This window comes from Salmo trutta, chromosome 38 (genome assembly GCF_901001165.1).
Source record: "Salmo trutta chromosome 38, fSalTru1.1, whole genome shotgun sequence".
In the NCBI taxonomy this organism is placed as follows: Eukaryota; Metazoa; Chordata; class Actinopteri; order Salmoniformes; family Salmonidae; genus Salmo; species Salmo trutta.
Window position 1 is genome coordinate 5,031,285 of NC_042994.1, and position 21,076 is coordinate 5,052,360.

At 40.8% G+C, this 21,076-nt stretch overlaps 2 protein-coding genes across 3 annotated transcripts; one reads left to right on the forward strand and one right to left on the reverse strand.

Moving 5' to 3' along the window:
• Positions 1-1,108: 1,108 nt before the first annotated feature.
• LOC115178260 (programmed cell death protein 4) lies at positions 1,109-18,894 on the forward strand. 2 transcript variants are annotated; one of them, XM_029739349.1, is made up of 12 exons: positions 1,109-1,197; positions 1,770-1,874; positions 2,223-2,534; positions 7,567-7,661; positions 7,833-7,946; positions 8,197-8,418; positions 15,637-15,734; positions 16,536-16,650; positions 17,073-17,180; positions 17,385-17,495; positions 17,731-17,870; positions 17,965-18,894. In XM_029739349.1, exons 2-12 carry the CDS (start codon positions 1,832-1,834, stop codon positions 18,023-18,025), a joined length of 1,419 nt encoding a protein of 472 aa, XP_029595209.1. In that variant the 5' UTR covers positions 1,109-1,197; positions 1,770-1,831; the 3' UTR covers positions 18,026-18,894. The 2 variants fall into 2 exon arrangements, with proteins under 2 accessions (XP_029595209.1, XP_029595210.1); XM_029739350.1 differs by having other exon boundaries at positions 1,175-1,227.
• On the reverse strand, positions 18,868-20,290 carry LOC115178261 (BBSome-interacting protein 1). The gene is made up of 3 exons (XM_029739351.1): positions 20,184-20,290; positions 19,917-19,981; positions 18,868-19,337 (listed from the first exon to the last, which is right to left on the reverse strand). The coding sequence occupies exons 2-3, from the start codon at positions 19,960-19,962 to the stop codon at positions 19,183-19,185; spliced, it is 201 nt and encodes a 66-aa protein (XP_029595211.1). The 5' UTR covers positions 19,963-19,981; positions 20,184-20,290; the 3' UTR covers positions 18,868-19,182.
• Between the last annotated feature and the right edge of the window lie 786 nt (positions 20,291-21,076).

A 21,076-nucleotide genomic window follows, 5' to 3' on the forward strand; every position in this document is an offset into this window, starting at 1 on the left:
AGTTTCAACTGTTCTGCCTGCTATGGAACCCTGACCTGTTCACCGGATGTGCTACCTTGTCCCGGACCTGCTGATTTCGACTCTCTCTTTCTACCGCACCTGCTGTCTTTAACTCTGAATGACCCCATATGAAAAGCCAACTGACATTTACTCCTGAGGTGCTGACCTGTTGCACCCTCTATAACCACTGTGATTATTATTATTTGACCCTGCTGGTCATCTATGATTGTTTTAACATCTTGGCCATGTACTGTTATAATCTCCACCCGGCACAGCCAGAAGAGGACTGGCCACCCCTCAGAACCTGGTTACTCTCTAGGTTTCTTCCTGGGTTCCTGCCTTTGTAGGGAGTTTTTCCAAGCCACCGTGCTTCTACATCTGCATTGCTTGCTGTTTGGAGTTTTAGGCTGGGTTTCTGTATAGCACTTGTGACATCGGCTGATGTAAAATGGGCTTTATAAATACATTTGATTGATATTAGCTTTAAAGCTGCAACAACAAAAACATCTCTCTGCCCCATAACAGAATGTGCAGAATTGCAGGAAATTTGCTTGAAAACTGCTAAATGTACTTTCCGATGACAAGGTATGGGCCTTTAATGTTCCTTCCCAGAGTCGAGATTTGGTTCATCCGGCCATGCACTGCCAGTCATAGTACTCCTTGTATGCTATTTTTTTTTTTATCTCACTCAAGTTGTGTTCTGATTATGAGGGGGTCCATGATGAATTTTCTATCACAAAAGGGGTCTCAGGCCCCAAAAAGTTTGAGAACCCTTGGCCTACACTATAGTGGACAAAATGTTCTAGCTATTTTAGGGTCTAACATTGCACAATTTAGGACTTAGGCTTATTTTGTTGGGTTTCAAATACAATGAAAGTTATTTGACCTTTTCTCCAACACAAACATGCTTATTATAAGTCGTTATTATAGCAATAGCGTTATAGCAATAGTGTTGAAAGTTTTTCAAAAACGTATTGTTGCTACTCTGCAACCCCAACGATAGGGGGCAGCACTACATCATTAGGAAGTCGACCCTACAGAAAATACGAGAAGCCAGGTCTCATCCGGGATTTTGATTGGTGCCCTCTTTACAACACGTTTGCAAGGTCAGCCAATCGGATATCTCAAACACAATTATATGCCAAGTGTTGCTGGGTGTACAACATAAAAACAACAGAATTTAAAACCACATTAACGGTCAGTGATTTTTCTTTGGACACGCAAGAGGTAGACAGCTAATGTTTGACATTATGGAGCAGCGCTTCTAAGTTGACGATAAATTATTTTACCTACTGTAATATAGCTGGCTTTGTTGTTGTGCCGTCGCTTGGGACTTGGGCTGCCAAGTGACAACAACCGAGGCAGCCTTTAACTTTGTGATAACTGCAAAGCTAATGACAATATACAAATTATCCCTGAAATATGAATTATATATAGAGTGCGTCAACTTTAAGCTGTATTTAACTCTTGTTGTTTCATTGCTTACCATTTTTACGGTGTAATATCTCGTCATTGATTTCTGCACAACGATGCGGTCATTGTTTTGCCTGCGTAGTGGTGCGTCGTCGCAGCAGGGGCTTGCGATTGACTGACAAAAGTGATTTGCTGTGCTGCTGTCTAAATACAAATCTGTCAACAAAATGTTTTTTTGTCTGGAGATTATCAATGCATGAATTAGGTCAGGTGGGGGGGGCTTGTCTGGACATGTTGACGTGCCAATGAAATGAATGCACATCAAAATGAATTGAAACGTTATTTTATCATTTTAGGTGTCTGCATTTTTTTTTTATTCGCACGCATTTCCGCTGCTCCAAATCCCCATTTTAAAACAATGGCAAATGACTGCGAGGCATGGCTGAACGCTAACCCCCTTGGTAAGTTATCTTTACCAGTCTAGTCTGTCTGGACTTTTGATGCGGAAGTAACTCAGTGATTACTGGTGATTCTAACTTTCAGTGACTGCAGCGTTTTCTGTAACCACTGATCATGATTTCTATTCTGCTGGTCTTACATTTTATATAGTCAATACGTTTTTTTTAAAAGTGATAATGCATTATATTATATACACACTATGTTTATAAGACAATTAGTGCATTGTGAACATCAAATGACCCATAACTTCGCTCATGAAATATAACATCTGCAAATAGTGTTTTCTGGTCAATCAGTCAAACTGCCTTCTTACCTTGTCTTTCACCACCTCTTTCACCCCCCGCCAACAGACGCAGACGACCTGAGTGACTCTTTCCTATCGGGCGAAGAGGAGAATGGCATTATCACCAAAAACGTCAAGAACGAAATAAATGGCAACTGGATTTCGGCACCTAACAGTATCCACGAGGCCCGTCTCAAAGCCAAAGCGAAGAGGAGGCTGAGGAAGACTTCTTCTAGAGACTCTGGGAGAGGGGACTCGTTTAGTGATAACGGGGACCCCTCCCGGGGCACTAACGGCACCGTACCCCCCACCAGCCCCAAGAGCAAACTGCTGGACAGGAAGTCTCGGGCAGGGAAGGGAAGAGGACTTCCAAAGAAAGGTATGGGGAGTTATGTAGATGTTAAAACATATAATGTTAAATGGAAGGGAAGAGGACTATCAGAGAAAGGAATGGGGAGTGACTATTTATGTGGTTATGTAATAAAGTGTTGTTAACATGGTCCTACTTGTGATCACGTGAAGTCACGGCTAGGGAAGGTAAGGCCATTGAAGCCTACCGAAGACCAGTAATGGGACGTTAACATTTCTAGAAGATTGTAATACCTAACAGGTGTAATACTGTTGCTGCATTACTTGATAAGCAACAAGTTAGTCTATTAGTGTTTTGAGCAAAAATATGCTTCAAGGAATAGCCAATCATTGCCTACAGAGTTACAATGTTGTGTGTCCTAGTCTTGCGTGACCAGAAATCACACCATATTCTTGTTGGCTGGAATCAAGGCTACACATGATCTAGTCCCCAGGAGATCTGTCTCTCCAACTGCCAGCCCAGTAGTAAACCAATTAGCATGTTAAAAAATGTCAAGGTGAGGCTGATCCGATCACACTCACTTATATTAACACTCACTTATATTAACACAACTCTTATCTCCTTTTGGCATCCATCCGCTGAAGGCTTTTCCCCCCCCTAGAAGTTTCCACTAGGCCTATGACCTTGAAGAAGGTGACTGACTTTGTAGATTTGTGGGTGATGTACGATCCTTCCTGGAGTCAAAAAGAAAGAAAAATAAGATTGAAATCTAATTGCTTATAGAGGCTCCATAATTCAGCACATTATAATATCTCGTCTAAGAGATTTGGATAACTGAAACAAGATTGAGCATTTGTCCAAAGACATGCAAACTAGGCAATAAAGTAACCTAGATGGCAAGAGCATGGTGGTTTGTTGTAGATAACATCACCTCACCTTCCCATGGTGGCCAACATCTCCAACTAGCCTGGCTTGTTTACCAATAACATGAGTGATTCCTTTTAAATCTTATAGTTGCCTGCATATTAATCTTCAAGGTGATAAGCTATTTACTACTTTGTAATCACCTTGTACATGCATGACGCTTCAGCGGTTATGTATAACTGGAGAGGAAGCTGCTTCTCAGCAGTCAAAGTACATGTTCCAAATGGTACCCTATTCTATATATAGTGCACTACTTTTAGCCAGATCCCTATGAGCCCCAGTCAAAAGTAGTGCACTACATTGGGAATAGGGTGTCATTTGGGATGTAGTCAGAGCAGCTTGCCATACCCCCAGCTATTTTACCTCTGGTTTCATATCCAATTTGTAAGTCGCTCTGGATAAGAGCGTCTGCTAAATGACTTAAATGTAAATGTAATATTGACAGTGACTTTCAGAGTAAGAGTGCTGATAAAGGATCAGTTTAGCCTTTTTAGATCTTAATGAATAGGATTATGTGGAAAGGTGGGAATCTGATCCTAGATCAGTACTCATGCTCTGAGAGACCTTTTGAACTGGTTAGTTCGGTTCTTATCTGATAAAATGAAACTGCAGTATTTTTCTTGGCCTTTAATGTCAGTCCCCATTGCCAAAATAACATCTTGCTGCAGCACAGTACAGTTAGTTGTTTTCTGATAGAAAGGAACCATCTTGGCACAGATGTGTTTGAGTTGTTATGTAACCAAAGAACCATGATGTCAATGTAAATGCCTGGGCTTCTGTCCCAAATGGCAACCTATTCACTATAGTAAAGGGAATAGGGTGCCATTTGGAACACAGTCTAGGACCCGCTGTGGTTTAGGGGCTCCTGTAAAAATGAAAGTGGTGTAAGGTTTTGGAAGCGTAACAGAAACTATTCTATGGGTGGAATCTCTCAGGGCAACGAGGGTAATAGGTACATCATGTTCCGGAATCAGCCATGGCACAGACAACTTTCTAAATGGGCAGAGCTATATACAGGAATATATATATATATATATATATATACTGCTCAAAAAAATAAAGGGAACACTTAAACAACACAATGTAACTCCAAGTCAATCACACTTCTGTGAAATCAAACTGTCTACTTAGGAAGCAACACTGATTGACAATAAATTTCACATGCTGTTGTGCAAATGGAATAGACAACAGGTGGAAATTATAGGCAATTAGCAAGACACCCCCAATAAAGGAGTGGTTCTGCAGGTGGACCACAGACCACTTCTCAGTTCCTATGCTTCCTGGCTGATGTTTTGGTCACTTTTGAATGCTGGCGGTGCTTTCACTCTAGTGGTAGCATGAGACGGAGTCTACAACCCACACAAGTGGCTCAGGTAGTGCAGCTCATCCAGGATGGCACATTAATGCGAGCTGTGGCAAGAAGGTTTGCTGTGTCTGTCAGCGTAGTGTCCAGAGCATGGAGGTGCTACCAGGAGACAGGCCAGTACATCAGGAGACATGGAGGAGGCCGTAGGAGGGCAACAACTCAGCAGCAGGACCGCTACCTCCGCCTTTGTGCAAGGAGGAGCAGGAGGAGCACTGCCAGAGCCCTGCAAAATGACCTCCAGCAGGCCACAAATGTGCATGTGTCTGCTCAAACGGTCAGAAACAGACTCCATGAGGGTGGTATGAGGGCCTGACGTCCACAGGTGGGGGTTGTGCTTACAGCCCCACACCGTGCAGGATGTTTAGCATTTGCCAGAGAACACCAAGATTGGCAAATTCGCCACTGGCGCCCTGTGCTCTTCACAGATGAAAGCAGGTTCACACCGAGCACGCGACAGAGTCTGGAGACGCCGTGGAGAACGTTCTGCTGCCTGCAACATCCTCCAGCATGACCGGTTTGGCGGTGGGTCAGTCATGGTGTGGGGTGGCATTTCTTTGGGGGGCCGCACACCCCTCCATGTGCTCGCCAGAGGTAGCCTGACTGCCATTAGGTACCGAGATGAGATCCTCAGACCCCTTGTGAGACCATATGCTGGTGCGGTTGGCCCTGGGTTCCTCCTAATGCAAGACAATGCTAGACTTCATGTGGCTGGAGTGTGTCAGCAGTTCCTGCAAGAGGAAGGCATTGATGCTATGGACTGGCCCGCCCGTTCCCCAGACCTGAATCCAATTGAGCACACGTACGTACGTGTGTAGCGTACGTACGTACGTACGTACGTACATACATACATACATACATACATACATCCCACACACACTGGGTGGGACTTATAGGAGGGTGGGGGCGTTAAAACATGTAGGCCTAGACAAGATGAGCTGCTTTGGAAATGGGTCTCTTCTTAAATAGACTCTCAATCTGTTTCTACAGAGCCACCAACAGATGTGGCTTTGTGTAACACTTACTAATGAGGAATGACCCCTTTTAAATATGTGGTTTATGTCACCAGTTGAGCCTTTAAAGTGCTATACTGTCTGAACAACACACACTATATAGGAAGTGTCATATAGAGGAAGTAAGGGGGTATTTTTGTGCTCACCACTTGTTCCTGTCTAGTTATAGTCCCACCATAGTGGTATGGATAAATAAAAGATCTATAGGAAATATGATTCATTTATTTATCTTTACCCCTGTATAGTTCGGCCAGTTCCTGTTTGTAGTAATGTTTCATATTGGTTTCCGCAATCAGTAGTATCTGTCTGCCTGTGGTATTTTGTGACACTATGACGTCATATGCTCTCTGTCTTTCTGGAGAAAAGCCTTTTGAACTGAAGGTGGTTTTCAGTGTTTCACTTCAGTTGTATTGAAGACATCCTGTCTCAAGCACAGAACGCTGCTGTGTGTGTGACATGCTGTATATTGTACATGGGGTACTGTTGACCTTTCCTTTGTCAGCACAGTGTTTGTGTTCAGATGTAGGCTGCATTGTAATGTCAACCCGCTGCAGGTGACCACATATCGGCTACTGGTTGGTAGTATGTTTTTGAAAGCTCTGGGGTGACGCAGATCTAGGATCAGCTTGCCTTCCCTAAATCCTAACCTTAACCCTAAGTGGGGGAAATGCAAAACTGACCCCAAGACCAATGTCTAGGGATGACTTCACCCTAATCTGAGAAATGCATCAATAGTGGCCTTTTTATAACGCACATTGCTGAAGAAAGGAGTGTTGTATGTGGCTATTTTTATACTGAACAAAAATATAAACAACGATTTTACGGAGTTTCAGTTCATATCGGTCAATTGAAATAAATAATTAGGCCCTAATCTATGGATTTTACATGACTGGGCAGGGGTGCAGCCATGGGCCTTGGAGGGCATCGGCCCACCCACTGGGAAGCCAGGCCCAGTCAATCAGAATGAGTTTTCCCCACAAAAATACTTTATTACAGACATAAATACTCCTCAGTTTCATCAGCTGTCCGGGTGGCTGGTCTCAGATGATCCTTTAGGTGAAGAAGCCGGATGTGGAGGTCCTGGGCTGGCATGGTTACACGTGGTCAGCGGTTGTGAGGCCTGGTGGAGGTACTTCCAAATTCTCTCTAAAATGACGTTGGTGGTGGTTTATGGTAGAGAAATTAACATTCAATTCTCTGGCAAGAGCTCTGGTGGACATTTTTGCAGTCTGCTTCCCAATTGCATGCTCCCTCAACTTGAGATGTCTGGCATTGTGTTGTGTGACACAACTGCACATTTTAGTGACCTTTTATTGTCCCCAGTAGAAGGTGCACCTGTGTAATGGTCGTGCTGCTTAATCAGCTTCTTGATATGCCACACCTGTCAGGTGGATGGATTATCTTGGCAAAGGAGGGATGTAAGCAAATTTGTGCCCAAAATTTGAGAGAACTAAGCTTTTTGTGCGTATGGAAAACATGGGACCAACACTTTACATGTTGCATTTTATATTTTATGCTTCCTGTTAAATTTTTGTTTTTGCAGTTGAAAATACAACATTTTTAGCTATGGAAAAGACACTTCACAGTGGTTTAGATGGTACAATGATTCTCTACACTGTATTTGCTTGTTTTATCAAACTATTTTAGCAACCAGGAAATGGCGGCGCGATTTCTGCATATTGTGTCTTTAAATCACACTGCCGGATTCTAATGATTTTTACGTTTTGCTACAGATTTAAACTATTTTGCACCATGAAACTGTTTCTGTTTTGAAAACATCAGAGGCATTGTTCTTTGTCAGGTGGAGCGGGAGGCAAAGGGGTGTGGGGCCCACCTGGAGAAGTGTACGACCTGGAGGAGGTCGACGTCAAAGACCCCAACTATGACGAAGCTCAGGTATTGGACCATTTTATTTTGGACCTATGACCGTCTGAGTTAGGTACAGTATGGTTAGGACCCTGAGTTTTACCTGCTCATGAGAACTCAGAGCCTTAAGTGTACTATACAAGTTTTTTGGTATCCAGTCTTGATCAGCTTCATTCCTCTGCTTTCTGGTGTCCTCTACAGGAGAACTGTGTGTATGAGACGGTGGTTCCTCCGCTGGAGGAAGGGGACTTTGAGAAGACGCTCACTCCCATCGTGCAGGAGTACTTTGAACATGGCGACACCAATGAAGTAGCGGTAGGTTCATTTCAACGGTTGAGTTTTCTGTAGTGCTAACTAGTGCTTTTAATGTCCTAAACACTGGACCTGCTTCTGCCGTTTATCTAACTGTAGACCAAGTTAATTCTGAAGGATGTAGCTATGTTCTTCTCTGATTTGACCCTATGAGCCCACTCCCTCTTCTTGGCCAATACCCCCTCTCTCTCTCCCCATGACCGACTCTTTATTCCATCTGACCAAAACCCATCCCCCTCTCTCCCCTCCGTAGGAGCTCCTGGGTGAACTCAACCTGGGCTCCATGTCTAGCGGTGTGCCCATGCTGGCTGTGAGCCTGGCCCTGGAGGCCAAGGCCAGCCACAGAGAGCTGACGTCCAGACTGTTGGCGGACCTGTGTGGCCGCGTGCTGAGCCGTAGAGACGTGGAGAGCTCATTTGACAAGTTACTAAGGGAGCTGCCTGACCTGGTGTTGGACACACCTGGAGCCCCTCAGGTAGTGTGTTTTGATATTGCGCCGTCTAAGAATAGAAGTGTTTGGGTGTATCTGTGAAAATGTCTAATTGACCGTGTGCCCTTGTGAATGTTTGAGTGACTTAGCAGGCGCACTGCAGTGTGTATATGAGGTGTCTTTTATGCTTGTGCTGTGTTTCTGTGTTCTGTTCTGCATGCAAACCGGAGCAGTGTATCTCAGAACAGAATGCATATGTTCTGTTTGGAAATTCTATATGCAGGTCATAAAATAAGAGCTTTACAGTTACTATAGCCATCTGACCGTTCCTATCGCGACTGTAAAGTCAACAGACGCACTGTTCAAACATGGTATTTATTAGGGATCCCCATTAGCTGTTGCCAAGGCAGCAGCTACTCTTCCTGGGGTCCAAACACATTAAGGAACTTACATTACATATAAAACAATACATCATATAACAATATTACACCACTACACATCTACAATACAAAATGTATAATACCACAATATTACACCACTACATATCTACAATACACAATGTATAATACCACCATATAACAATATTACACCACTACATATCTACAATACACAATGTATAATACCACCATATAACAATATTACACCACTACACATCTACAATACACAATGTATAATACCACCATACAACAATATTACACCACTACACATCTACAATACACAATGTATAATACCACCATACAACAATATTACACCACTACACATCTACAATACACAATGTATAATACCACCATACAACAATATTACACCACTACATACCTACAATACACAATGTATAATACCACAATATAACAATATTACACCACTACACATCTACAATACACAATGTATAATACAACAATATTACACCACTACACATCTACAATACACAATGTATAATACCACCATATAACAATATTACACCACTACACATCTACAATACACAATGTATAATACCACCATATAACAATATTACACCACTACACATCTACAATACACAATGTATAATACCACCATACAACAATATTACACCACTACACATCTACAATACACAATGTATAATACCACCATACAACAATATTACACCACTACACATCTACAATACACAATGTATAATACCACCATATAACAATATTACACCACTACATACCTACAATACACAATGTATAATACCACCATATAACAATATTACACCACTACATACCTACAATACACAATGTATAATACCACAATACAACAATATTACATATCTACAATACACAATGTATAATACCACAATATTACACATGTATAATACGACAATATTACACATCTACAATACACAATGTATAATACGACAATATTACACATCTACAATACACATGTATAATACGACAATATTACACATCTACAATACACAATGTATAATACGACAATATTACACATCTACAATACACAATGTATAATACGACAATATTACACATCTACAATACACAATGTATAATACGACAATATTACACATCTACAATACACAATGTATAATACGACAATATTACACATCTACAATACACAATGTATAATACGACAATATTACACATCTACAATACACAATGTATAATACGACAATATTACACATCTACAATACACAATGTATAATACGACAATATTACACATCTACAATACACAATGTATAATACGACAATATTACACATCTACAATACACAATGTATAATACGACAATATTACACATCTACAATACACAATGTATAATACGACAATATTACACATCTACAATACACAATGTATAATACGACAATATTACACATCTACAATACACAATGTATAATACGACAATATTACACATCTACAATACACAATGTATAACATTTTTTTTAACATTTTAGTCATTTAGCAGACGCTCTTATCCAGAGCGACTTACAGTAGTGAATGCATACATTTCATACATTTTTTTATTTCTCTTCCATACTAGTCCCCTGTGGGAATCGAACCCACAACCCTGGTGTTGCAAACACCATGCTCTACCAACTGAGCCACACCCTCCAATATTACACATCTACAATACACAATGTATAATACGACAATACTACAATATGCGTTTGTCTGTACCTTTCTCTTCACAGTCCCCGCTGTTCCAAAAGGTGTATTTTTACCCATTAAAAAAAAAAAAAAAAAAAAAATCTGATTTTACTGCTTGCATCAGTTGCCTGATTTGGAATAATGTTCCACATAGTCATGGCTCTATGTAGTACTGTGCGCCTCCCATAGTCTGTTCTGGACTTGGGGATTGTGAAGAGACCTCTGGTGGCATCAAATCTTATTTGTCACATGTGCCGAATACAACAGGTCACCTTTCAGTGAAATGCTTACTTACAAGCCCTTAACCATCAATGCAGTTGACTTTTCTTTTCTTTTTTACAAAAATATGAGTAACTAATAAAAGTAACAACATTTAAGAACAGTAGTAAAATAACAATAGCGACGCTATATACAGGAGGTGCGGGGGCACCGGTTAGTCGAGGTATTATGTACATGTAGTTAGAGTTATTAAAGTGACTGCATAGATAATAACAGAGTAGCAGCAGTGTAAAATGTCTTGTGGGGTATGCATTAGAGGTCGACTGATTATTGGAGGACCAAAAAAATCCGATGCCGACTATTTTATTTTTTCATTTGTAATAATATTTACAACAATACTGAATGAACAATGAACCCTTTTATTTTAACTTAATATAATACATAAATCAAACTATTTAGTCTCAAATAATGAAACATGTTCAATTTGGTTTAAATAATGCAAAAAGTGTTGGAGAAAGTGCAATATGTGCCATGTAAAAAGCTAACGTTTAAGTTCCTTGCTCAGAACATGAGAACATGAAAGCTGGTGGTTCAATATTCCCAGTTAAGAAGTTTTAGGTTGTAGTTATTATAGGAATTATGACGTGTCGACTATTTCTCTCTATACCATTTGTATTTCATATATCTTTGACTATTGGATGTTCTAATAGGCACTAGTATTGCCAGCCTAATCTCGGGAGTTGATAGGCTTGAAGTCAAACAGCGCCGTGCATCAAGCATTGCTAAGAGCTGCTGGCAAATGCAGTAAAGTGCTGTTTGAATGAATGCTTTCGAGCTTGCTGCTGCCTACCACCGCTCAGTCAGACTGCTCTATCAAATATCAAACCATAGACTTAATTATAACATAATAAACACACAGAAATACGAGCCTGCTGCTGCCTACCACCGCTCAGTCAGACTGCTCTATCAAATATCAAACCATAGACTTCATTATAATAAACACACAGAAATACGAGCCTTTGGTCATTAATCTGGTTAAATCCAGAAACGATCATTTTGAAAATGAAACGTTTATTCTTTCAGTGAAATATGGAACTGTTCCGTATTTTATCGAACGGGTGGCATCCCTAAGTCTAAATATTGCTGTTAAATTGCACAACTTTCAATGTTATGTCATAATTATGTAAAATTCTGGCAAATTAGTTCACAGTTCGCAACGAGCCAGGCGGCCAAAACTGTTGCATATACCCGGATTCTGCTTGCACTGAACGCAAGAGAAGTGAGCCAATTTCCCTAGTTAATATTGCCTGCTAACATGAATTTCTTAACTAAATAGGCAGGTTTAAAAAAATATACTAATATATATTGATTTTAAGAAAGGCATTGATGGTTGGTATGATTGTGCTTTTTCCGCGAATGCACTTTTGTTAAATCATCACCCGTTTGGCGAAGTTGAAGTAGGCTGTGATTCGATGATAAATTAACAGGCACCGCATTGATTATATGCAACACAGGACAAGCTAGTTAACTACACATGGTTGATGATATTACTAAGTTAACTAGTGATTTTTTTTTTTTTATAAGATAAGTTTAATGCTAGCTAGCAACTTACCTTGGGTCCTTTTGACACTGCACTCACGTAACAGCTGGTCAGCCTTCCATGCAGTTTCCTCGTGGATTGCAATGTAATCGGTGACTAAAAAGGCCGATTACCAATTGTTATGAAAACTTGAAATCGGCCCTGATTAATCGGTCGACCTCTAGTATGCATGGGTGTCCGAGCTGTGTGCTAGTAGTTTAAACAGACACGTTGGTCCATTCAGCTTGTCAACACTTCTTACAAAAACAAGTAGTAATGAAGTCAATCTCTCTTCCACTTTGAGCCATGAGATTTACATGCATATTATTAATGTTAGCTCTCCGCGTACATTTAAGGGCCAGCCGTGCTCCCTGTTCTGAGCCAATTGTCATTTTCCTGTCCCTCTTTGTGGCACCTGACCACAAGACTGAACAGTAGTCAAGGTGTGACAAAACTAGGGCCTGTGGGACCTGCCTTGTTGATAGTGCTGTTAAGAATGCAGAGCAGCGCTTTATTATGGACAGACTTCTCCCCATCTTAGCTACTGTTGTATCAATATGTTTTTACCATGACAGTTTATTCATTACAAGATTTGGTGAATGATTTGTCCCAGATACAATGCTTTTTTTTGGTGTCACTACAGTGTGGGATGTATGTTGTTGTACTGTACCCTGTGTGCATAACAGAGCTGGGTTCAAACAGGATTTGAAATACTTTCAAATACATTTGCTTTAGTGTGCCAGGTGAACAAGGTTTCCACTTTGTGTGTTCCGTTCCACTGTGCCAGGCAAGCTCAATCAAGCCCAGTTGAAGTATTGTCTCAACCAGCTTCACCTGGAATGCTTTTCCAGCAATCTTGAAGGAGTTCCCACACATGCTGAGTGCTTTTTTTTGCTGCTTTAATTCACTCTGCAGTCCACCTCATCCCAAACCATCTCAATTTGGTTGAGGTCTGGTGATTGTGGTGGCCAGATCATCTGATGCAGTGCTCCATCACTCTTCTTGGTCAAATAGCCCTTACACAGCCTGGAGGTGTGTTGGATCATTCTCCTGTTGAAAAACAAATGACAGTCCCACTAAGCGCAAACCAGATGGGATGGCATATTGCTGCAGAATGCTGTGGTAGACATGCTGGTTAAGTGTGCATTGAATTCTAAATAAATCAGACCGTCACCAGCAAAGCACCCCCACACCATAACACCTCCTCGGTGGGAACCACACATGCGGAGATCATCCGTTCACCTACTCTGCATCTCACAAAGACACGGCGGTTGGAACCAAAAATCTCAAATTTGGACTCATCAGACCCATGGACAGATTTCCACCGGTCTAATGTCCATTACTCGTGTTTCTTGGCTCAAGCAAGTCTCTTCTTATTGGTGTCCTTTAGTGGTTTCTTTTCAGCAATTTGACCATGAAGGTATAATACACACAGTCTCCTCTGAACAGTTGATGTGTCTGTTATAAAAATGTATTTGGGCTGAAATTTCTGAGGCTGGTAACTCTAATCAACTTTTCCTCTGCATTAGAGGTAACTCTGGGTTGTGCTTTCCTGTGGCGGTCCTCATGAGAGCCAGTTTCATCATAGGGCTTGGTTATTTATTTTATTTAACTAGGCAAGCCCAGTTAAGAACAAATTCTTATTTACAATGACTGCACTTGAAGAAATGTTAAAAGTTCTTGAACTTTTCCGTATTGGCTGACCTTCATGTCTTAAAATAATGATGAACTGTTGTTTTTTTCTTTGCTTATCTGAGATGTTCTTGCCATAATATGGACTTGGTATTTTACCAAATAGGGCTATCTTCTGTATCCCACCCCTACCTTGTCACAAGACAACTGATTGGTTCAAAAGCATTAAGAAGGAAAGAAATTCCACAAATGAACTTTTAACAAGGCACACCTGTTAATTGAAATGCATTCAGGTGACTACCTCATGAAGCTGGTTGAGAGAATGCCAAGAGTGTGCAAAGTTGTCATCAAGGCAAAGGGGGGCTACTTTGCAGAATCTCAAATATAAAATATAAATATATATATATTTTTGTTACTACATGATTTCATAGTTTTGATGTCTTCACTATTCTAAATAGTAAAAATAAAGAACCCTTAAAGTGGTGAACAAATAAAAATATATGCAAACTTTTGACTGGTACTGTATATATTTACTGATAGCCAGGGGCACACTCAGACATAATTGACAAATTAAGCATTTGTGTTTAGTGAGTCCTCAGAGGCAGTAGGGATGACCATGTGTTCTCTTGATAAGTGTGTGAATTAGACTATTTTCCTGTCCTGTTAAGCATTCAAAATGTAACGAGTACTTTTGGGTGTCGGGGAAAATGTAAAGTACATTATTTTCTTTAGGAATGTAGTGGCGTAAAAGTCGTAAAGTACAAAACTAAAGTAGTGCTTTAAAGTATTTTTACTTGGGTACTTTACACCACTGAATAACACTGTGGTACTGTAGATGAGACTGTCTGTGAAAGAAAGCGATGGTGAGTTTCAGCTCTTTTCTTTCTCTTCTCCCCGTCCACACAGAGCAGACATGCGATCTCTCGCCTCATTGTCTCGGCAGCGCCAGGCACAAAATGCTAGCTCAGCGTAGGAGGCTGATAAAAGGGTTATTTATCATCTCTCCCTCTCACACTTTCTCTCTCTCACGTGTCTGTCCTCCTACTCTCTCTCACTTCCTGCAAGGCCAACCTCTCTGTTCTTCCCCCTGACTGTGCAATCTCTTTCTCTCTCATTCCTCTCTTTCCAGACTGGTTCTGGTCAGATGAGTTTGGGGCTCTCTTGTCTGCACAGACACAATGGCTTGTTAGCAACAGGCTTTGTCCAGTTTGTCCTGTCCAGAACAGCAAGGCCAGCATTTTTCTCTGGCTTTTTTTATTTTTTCATCACGCTCTCTCTCTCATCTCTCTGACTCATGTCAACAAACAGTGCCACTGTCACCTCATCTGAAACAACACAAGTGTTTATGCATCCATCCAGCCTCTGGTCTCTCCATTGGCCTACTTTGATGCTAAATGTAGGTGATTTGTTGTCTATTTGCCTCTGCAGTTATTCATTATCAAATGAGGTTATAAAATATGTGTATTGTACTATAATGGTTTATGGCTATGCAGTTAAGCTTACATGTGTTCGTGACGCTTCATTTCCAAATGGATTACATTATGCTGCAGCCAAGATATTTCAGGCCCATGGGCATGCTATCTGGCAACAGTTCAGTCTGTCCTATTTATTTAGATTTCTTCGTTAGCTCTGCCAACTTCCCGTTCTGTCGTTTTGGGGTGGACCCGAGAGATAAGTGTTCGAGGCCAGTGTGTGTTAACCGTGTTTTCTTTTTCTTTCAGCTCGTCGGCCAATTCATTGCCCGGGCTGTCAAAGACAAGATCCTCTCCAAGAGCTACTTAGACGGCTACAAGGGGAAAGTCGACTGTGTTCATGCAAGGTATGTGTTGGTGTTATTATTAAACACGAAACGCCTTCTCCCATTTCTATGTGGTATGATCATGGAGATGTTGTTGAGGGCGTTTACAGTATACCCTTATAGGCACAACAGGGCCCGGGAGGCTCACAGAGATCTACAATACTCCATCAATGATTCAGTTTAAGTCAATACCAGTTTTTCAACTCTACTGCAAAATTGCCTGCTCCATGGGAAAATGTGTGGAGTTTCAGGAAAAGCTTTAAAATGGCAAAATGTTCTCTCCGATGCAGAGGGGGGGCCTTTAAAATGTTCTTTCCCAGGTCTTGAGACTTAGCATGCACTGCAGTAATCATAGTAAAACATTTTTTTTATCACACTCTAAAGTAGGAGTTGTGTTCTGATATTGAGGGGGCCCCTGATGAATTTTCTGTCATAAAAGGGGTCCCCCAGCCCCAAAAGGTTTGGGAACCCCTGGGTTGTTAAGTGTTTCAACTTGTAATTTGGTGGGTGTATTCACTGAGACCAATGAGTGAAGCTTTTGGGGGAGTGTCATACATGGGTTACAGAATAGTTGGTGGCTTGTTGCTAGGCAGAGTTTACGTAATGAAATGTCTTCATTCTATGAATGCATTGAGAGAACTTATGAGGGAAATCTAATGCATCCCGAGGGATGGTTCATGGGAGTTTGGAATGAGAGGGTATAAACTGGGGCAGAGGAATGAATGACTATGGGAAGGATAATTCCATGACAGAGGGAGGTAGAGATGGATGATTGACAGGAGAGTGTCCACACTGTCTTGTCGCTGTGTGTTTTCCATATAGAGCGGCCTTGGACCGGGCGGCGGTGCTGTTGAAGATGGGTATGGGCGGCCTGCGCATCGACAACCTCTGGGGAACAGGTGGGGGTCAGAGACCTGTCACCCAGCTCGTCAGAGAGGTGAGACCTGCTCATCTTATAGAGGACTGAATGAGCTGCTTGTCAAGTGTGTGTGTGTGTGTTCTCTATGCTCTGTTCTTTATGTGTGCCAGTTATTTAAATCTTGTCTATGTTCTCCAAATGAAGTTATTGGAATGTAATTTCATTGAGCTTTCACTATGAAAGGGTGAGGTCATCAAGACCTACTTTAGAGTTTTACTGATGTCTCCAGTGATCACATGATATCGACACGTCCGTTACGGCTACTCGGATGTACAAGCCACCCTTCGTGAACATCTCAGCCGTTGCTGAACTGGCTTAGTTTCATGTGTTCTTCCTATTCCCTATCTGTGAGCAGGCCTTAACGTTGTCATCGATGAACCTCCGGTGTACAATGGGCATACATTGACTTTGGATGTCCCCTTTTTCTCTACTTGTATCAGATGACCCTGTTGCTGAAGGAGTATCTTCTGTCTGGAGACAACAAGGAAGCAGAGAGGTGTCTGAGAGAACTGGAGGTACCGCACTTCCACCACGAGTTTGTCTATGAGGTAACTCACGGCATCCATTGTCTAGTTTTTCTTTCCCCAGTTTTCATGTTAACTTATCTTATATGAACGTATTACCTGTAGGTGCATTGGAAATGTACTCACTGATGGAGGGTTGTTTTGCTTGAGAATATCAAACTGACATACTGAATTTTCCTTAGTTGATTGTAAGACAAGTTATTCATCTTTTCTTCCTATTATCAATAGGCCATAGTCATGGTCCTGGAATCCAAAGGGGAGAAAACGTTCAAAATGGTTCTGCAGCTGCTGAAGTTTCTGTGGGTGTCCTCCATCATCACTGTGGACCAAATGAGGAGGGTGAGCTTGGGTGCCACCTGGTGGTAACATTATACTACTGCAGTGCATGTGGCACCACCTGGTGTTGAGACTATTGTGGTTCGAGGACCAATGTGATATATAATACTTTTTACCTAAAAATCAACTGCATCTCCTTGTTTACCATTGATTTGATCTATACAATGTTACACACTTATTTTTTTCATTGGAATTACATTGAAAGTCACTGTTTACATGATAATTATCTTGTTTGCAGGGATACGAAAGAGTTTACATGGACATAGCTGAAATCAACATCGACGTCCCTCGTGCGTACTTCATCTTGGAGCAGTTTGTCGACAAGAGTTTCAGTGCTGGCTTCATCTGTGAAAAGCTGAGGGATCTTTGTCCTAGTCGGTAAGTATCTTTTTAATTTACTCTTTTTGTTTCTCTCACACACATCCATGTTTTATGATTGATGGAGATGTACTGATTTTGGCTATTTTCACAGGGGCCGGAAGAGATTTGTGAGCGAGGGGGACGGCGGTCGCTTCAAATTGGAAAGCTACTAAGAAGCCATTTTGTGCCAGAGATGTTCTGCAAAACTGAAGCTACTTTTTACTATGATCCATGTCACTTATTGTTTTCCTTAACAGTGAAAGAATGTACATTTTTTTTAAAATGCGTAAAATGGCACTTTGTTCTTTAGTTGACGAAAAGTTAGACGATACACCCATTTAAGGTGTTTGAGTATACATGTATAAGCTAAAACCCAGAAAGTGCCACACCTCAACGAGTCATTCCATGTTGTTTTTATATTTTCTCTTTATTTCACTGCCACTCCATTCTTGTTCTAGGTTAAAGTGTTTGTACAAGAATTAAACTGGTTTGTGTATAAAGCTTTTTAATGAAAAGGGGGGCAGATCGTTGGTTCAAAGCAACACCTTCCCTCACCAGCTGCTGTCTGTTTCTAGCCTGGTTTCAAGATCTGTTTGTGCTGTTTTGGCCAAATTCCTATGGTAGAAGTTGTGTAAGATGGCACAAACAGATCTGGGTACCAGACTAGTCTATTTCTATGCTGTGCTTGACTTTTTTTTTCTTCACTTAAAAAAAAAATGTAAAAATATTTTTTTAAATTAAATGTCATTACTCAAGGCAATTAATAAAAAATTAAGTTAAGCTAAGAGATTTGGATCTGGTTGCGATCATTTCACAACAAAATGGTGTCCAGAATGTTTATTTTTATATTTGGCGAACACTGTTGTGAAAATGTACCAAGTCTTAATTGCACCCTGATTGTCAAAAGTTCAATAAATTGCTATGCAAAATGTATGCTATTGTCAATATATTTGTGTGAGTAGATGAAAGATGACTTGAGAATCATGGTGTGATCTAAATCTAGTACTGTCATAAATGGGAAATAAATCTTTGTTTATTTGAAGAACGTGTTCACAACAGATGTTATATTTACCTAAACTCCAATTCAACTTCTCTCAGAAATAAGACTTCTCATATTTACAAGGCTATTATACATTCTCAGCAATTAAAATAATCCATGAGATTGATGCCAACAGTGATATATTAGGTTGTGACTAGTGTGACCCTCTGCCCTCCATTGTATCCATCTTAACATCTGGCTGTAGTCCATTTTGTGTCTACTGGTGTTGCTACTGTCCTCCATTGTGGCTCCTGCTGCTACCCTACTACTCCTTGGGCTGCCATTGCGTGTCTACTGTGGCTCTTTCAGTGCCAGACCCTGTTGCTTGATGGCCTCCTGGGCCTCCAGTTGCATCTTCTCCAGTTTCTCCAGGGTGACTGATTTCAGAGGCATCAGCTTGGGCTTACACAGCACCATGGTGGGGACGTCCTCCATGGACAACTGCCCTTTAGATGGTAGCATAACCAAGAGTGAGAAGTTACAGGCTTGTCTTCTAGTTATCAGAATGCAAACAGAAAATAAGACACAAACCCAGGTTTCCTGCATGCCACAAGCCTAGGAATTAACCAACACTTTACAAGACTGTCTTTAAAGAATAGACTCATTACTATGACCAATAAAATCTGCATAATTCATCACACTATCAACATGGTATACTGTTGTAGTACCGTGCAGTTTTCCACTGAACATACTGTAGTTAAGTTTTCAGGTAAAGAGAACAAATCTGGTGGGCTATGAGTAGGTGTATCTTTTGGGGTCAGTGACCGGTTTCAACAGTAGATGGCAGAGAGGTATTTTCAGTAGGAGTAAAAACCTGAAGGAACATAACATCGGTTGGCAGTTGGCACACACTTGGCAGTGTTTCGAACTGTTCCTTCTACTGAAAGGAATGTGTTTACAGTATTTTAGAGCATCTAACGTTACTGCAGAAGTGAAGGGGTGGCTGCTGTGTTGAGTTGCATGATAGATAGACGAAATTGCTAATTTATACCACACAGTCTTTATTCATAATGGTCGTTACTCACCTTGCTTGGGCAACACTTCTCTGAACATCGATTTGACTTCAGGCATTATGTATTGTTAGGTCCAGCTGAAATAAAAGCATGAACATGAATATTTATAGTTGGCATAAGATTAAGGCACGATAAGATAGCTAGCTACTGTAGTTAATGAGCTGCACACACACGATTTATTTAGTCACTGATGATTAAAAACATATTTATCCATCAATCTTCAATCAAATAGGTACGTGATGTTATCCACACGAAATTGATTTATAACCATAACATTACCTCAATTGACAGATTCAGGTTGCCAAGCCAAACAAACCAATGTATGTCCCCTTCCGGGATTGTCAGCTGGCGTTTTCTTCTACGGTTTTACGACCCGGTTTAGAAACAGTGCATCGCATTGCAGCCATCTAGAGTTGGAAGTTTATATTGAGTTCATAAAATCTCAAAACACTACACATCATATAAATGTGATAAAGAGATAAATCACGTATTTTCTTTACATCATTTAATTTAAACATATCTTATCTAGCCCAGAGAGAAAATAAGGAGTGAGAAGATATGTAATATGTAGAGGTAGGCAGTGCAGGGCTGCCAACTTTTGAAGAAAGCTTGGAGTGAGATTTGGAAAATAAAAACCACAGGAGGCTTTGAACATTAAACGAGCTCTCAGAATTTAACGACTTTGTTACTTTGACATTTAAAGTATGCTAATATTTTTGTAAACATGTTTTTTAAGTAATTTGACACTTTGTTCAGACAACAATGAAATGAGATAGGGAGACAGGCAAACGCTAGAAACAGTGGGAAGGTTGGAAGTAGGGATTGATCCCTGTTCTCGGGTGGAAGGTTGTATGTGACATGTGCCAAGGACACGTACCACTACACCAAGGCTCTCCACAGGAAATGTTAATATTAAAGGTGCATGGCAGTGGGTAACCAAATTATAGATTGCAGTCTCCTTGTCCATAGACTGCTTTCAAGGTAAGGACACAAACATTTGTATTTTGTAATTTGGGTGAACTCACTTTAAAATCAGGCTGGAAGAAAATTCAATTTGCTCTCCAAGAGAGTTGGCCACCCCTGACCCTGTATATTTTCCAAGTGCTAGATGTTTGAAAATGTTCTTGTTATAACAATACATTTTTCAAGAAAAATCGAACGAATATCAATAT

What these genes read in the sequence shown, in the direction of transcription:
- LOC115178260 (XM_029739349.1), top strand. Translation starts at nt 1,832, where the DNA reads ATGGCAAATGACTGCGAGGCATGGCTGAACGCTAACCCCCTTG. An exon ending in GTCGACTGTGTTCATGCAAG is followed by an intron (nt 15,735 to 16,535) that starts GTATGTGTTGGT and finishes TTTTCCATATAG; the next exon opens with AGCGGCCTTGGACCGGGCGG. An exon ending in CTGTGGACCAAATGAGGAGG is followed by an intron (nt 17,496 to 17,730) that starts GTGAGCTTGGGT and finishes TCTTGTTTGCAG; the next exon opens with GGATACGAAAGAGTTTACAT.
- LOC115178261 (XM_029739351.1), bottom strand. Translation starts at nt 19,962, where the DNA reads ATGCCTGAAGTCAAATCGATGTTCAGAGAAGTGTTGCCCAAGCAAG. An exon ending in AGAAGTGTTGCCCAAGCAAG is followed by an intron (nt 19,338 to 19,916) that starts GTGAGTAACGAC and finishes TACCATCTAAAG; the next exon opens with GGCAGTTGTCCATGGAGGAC.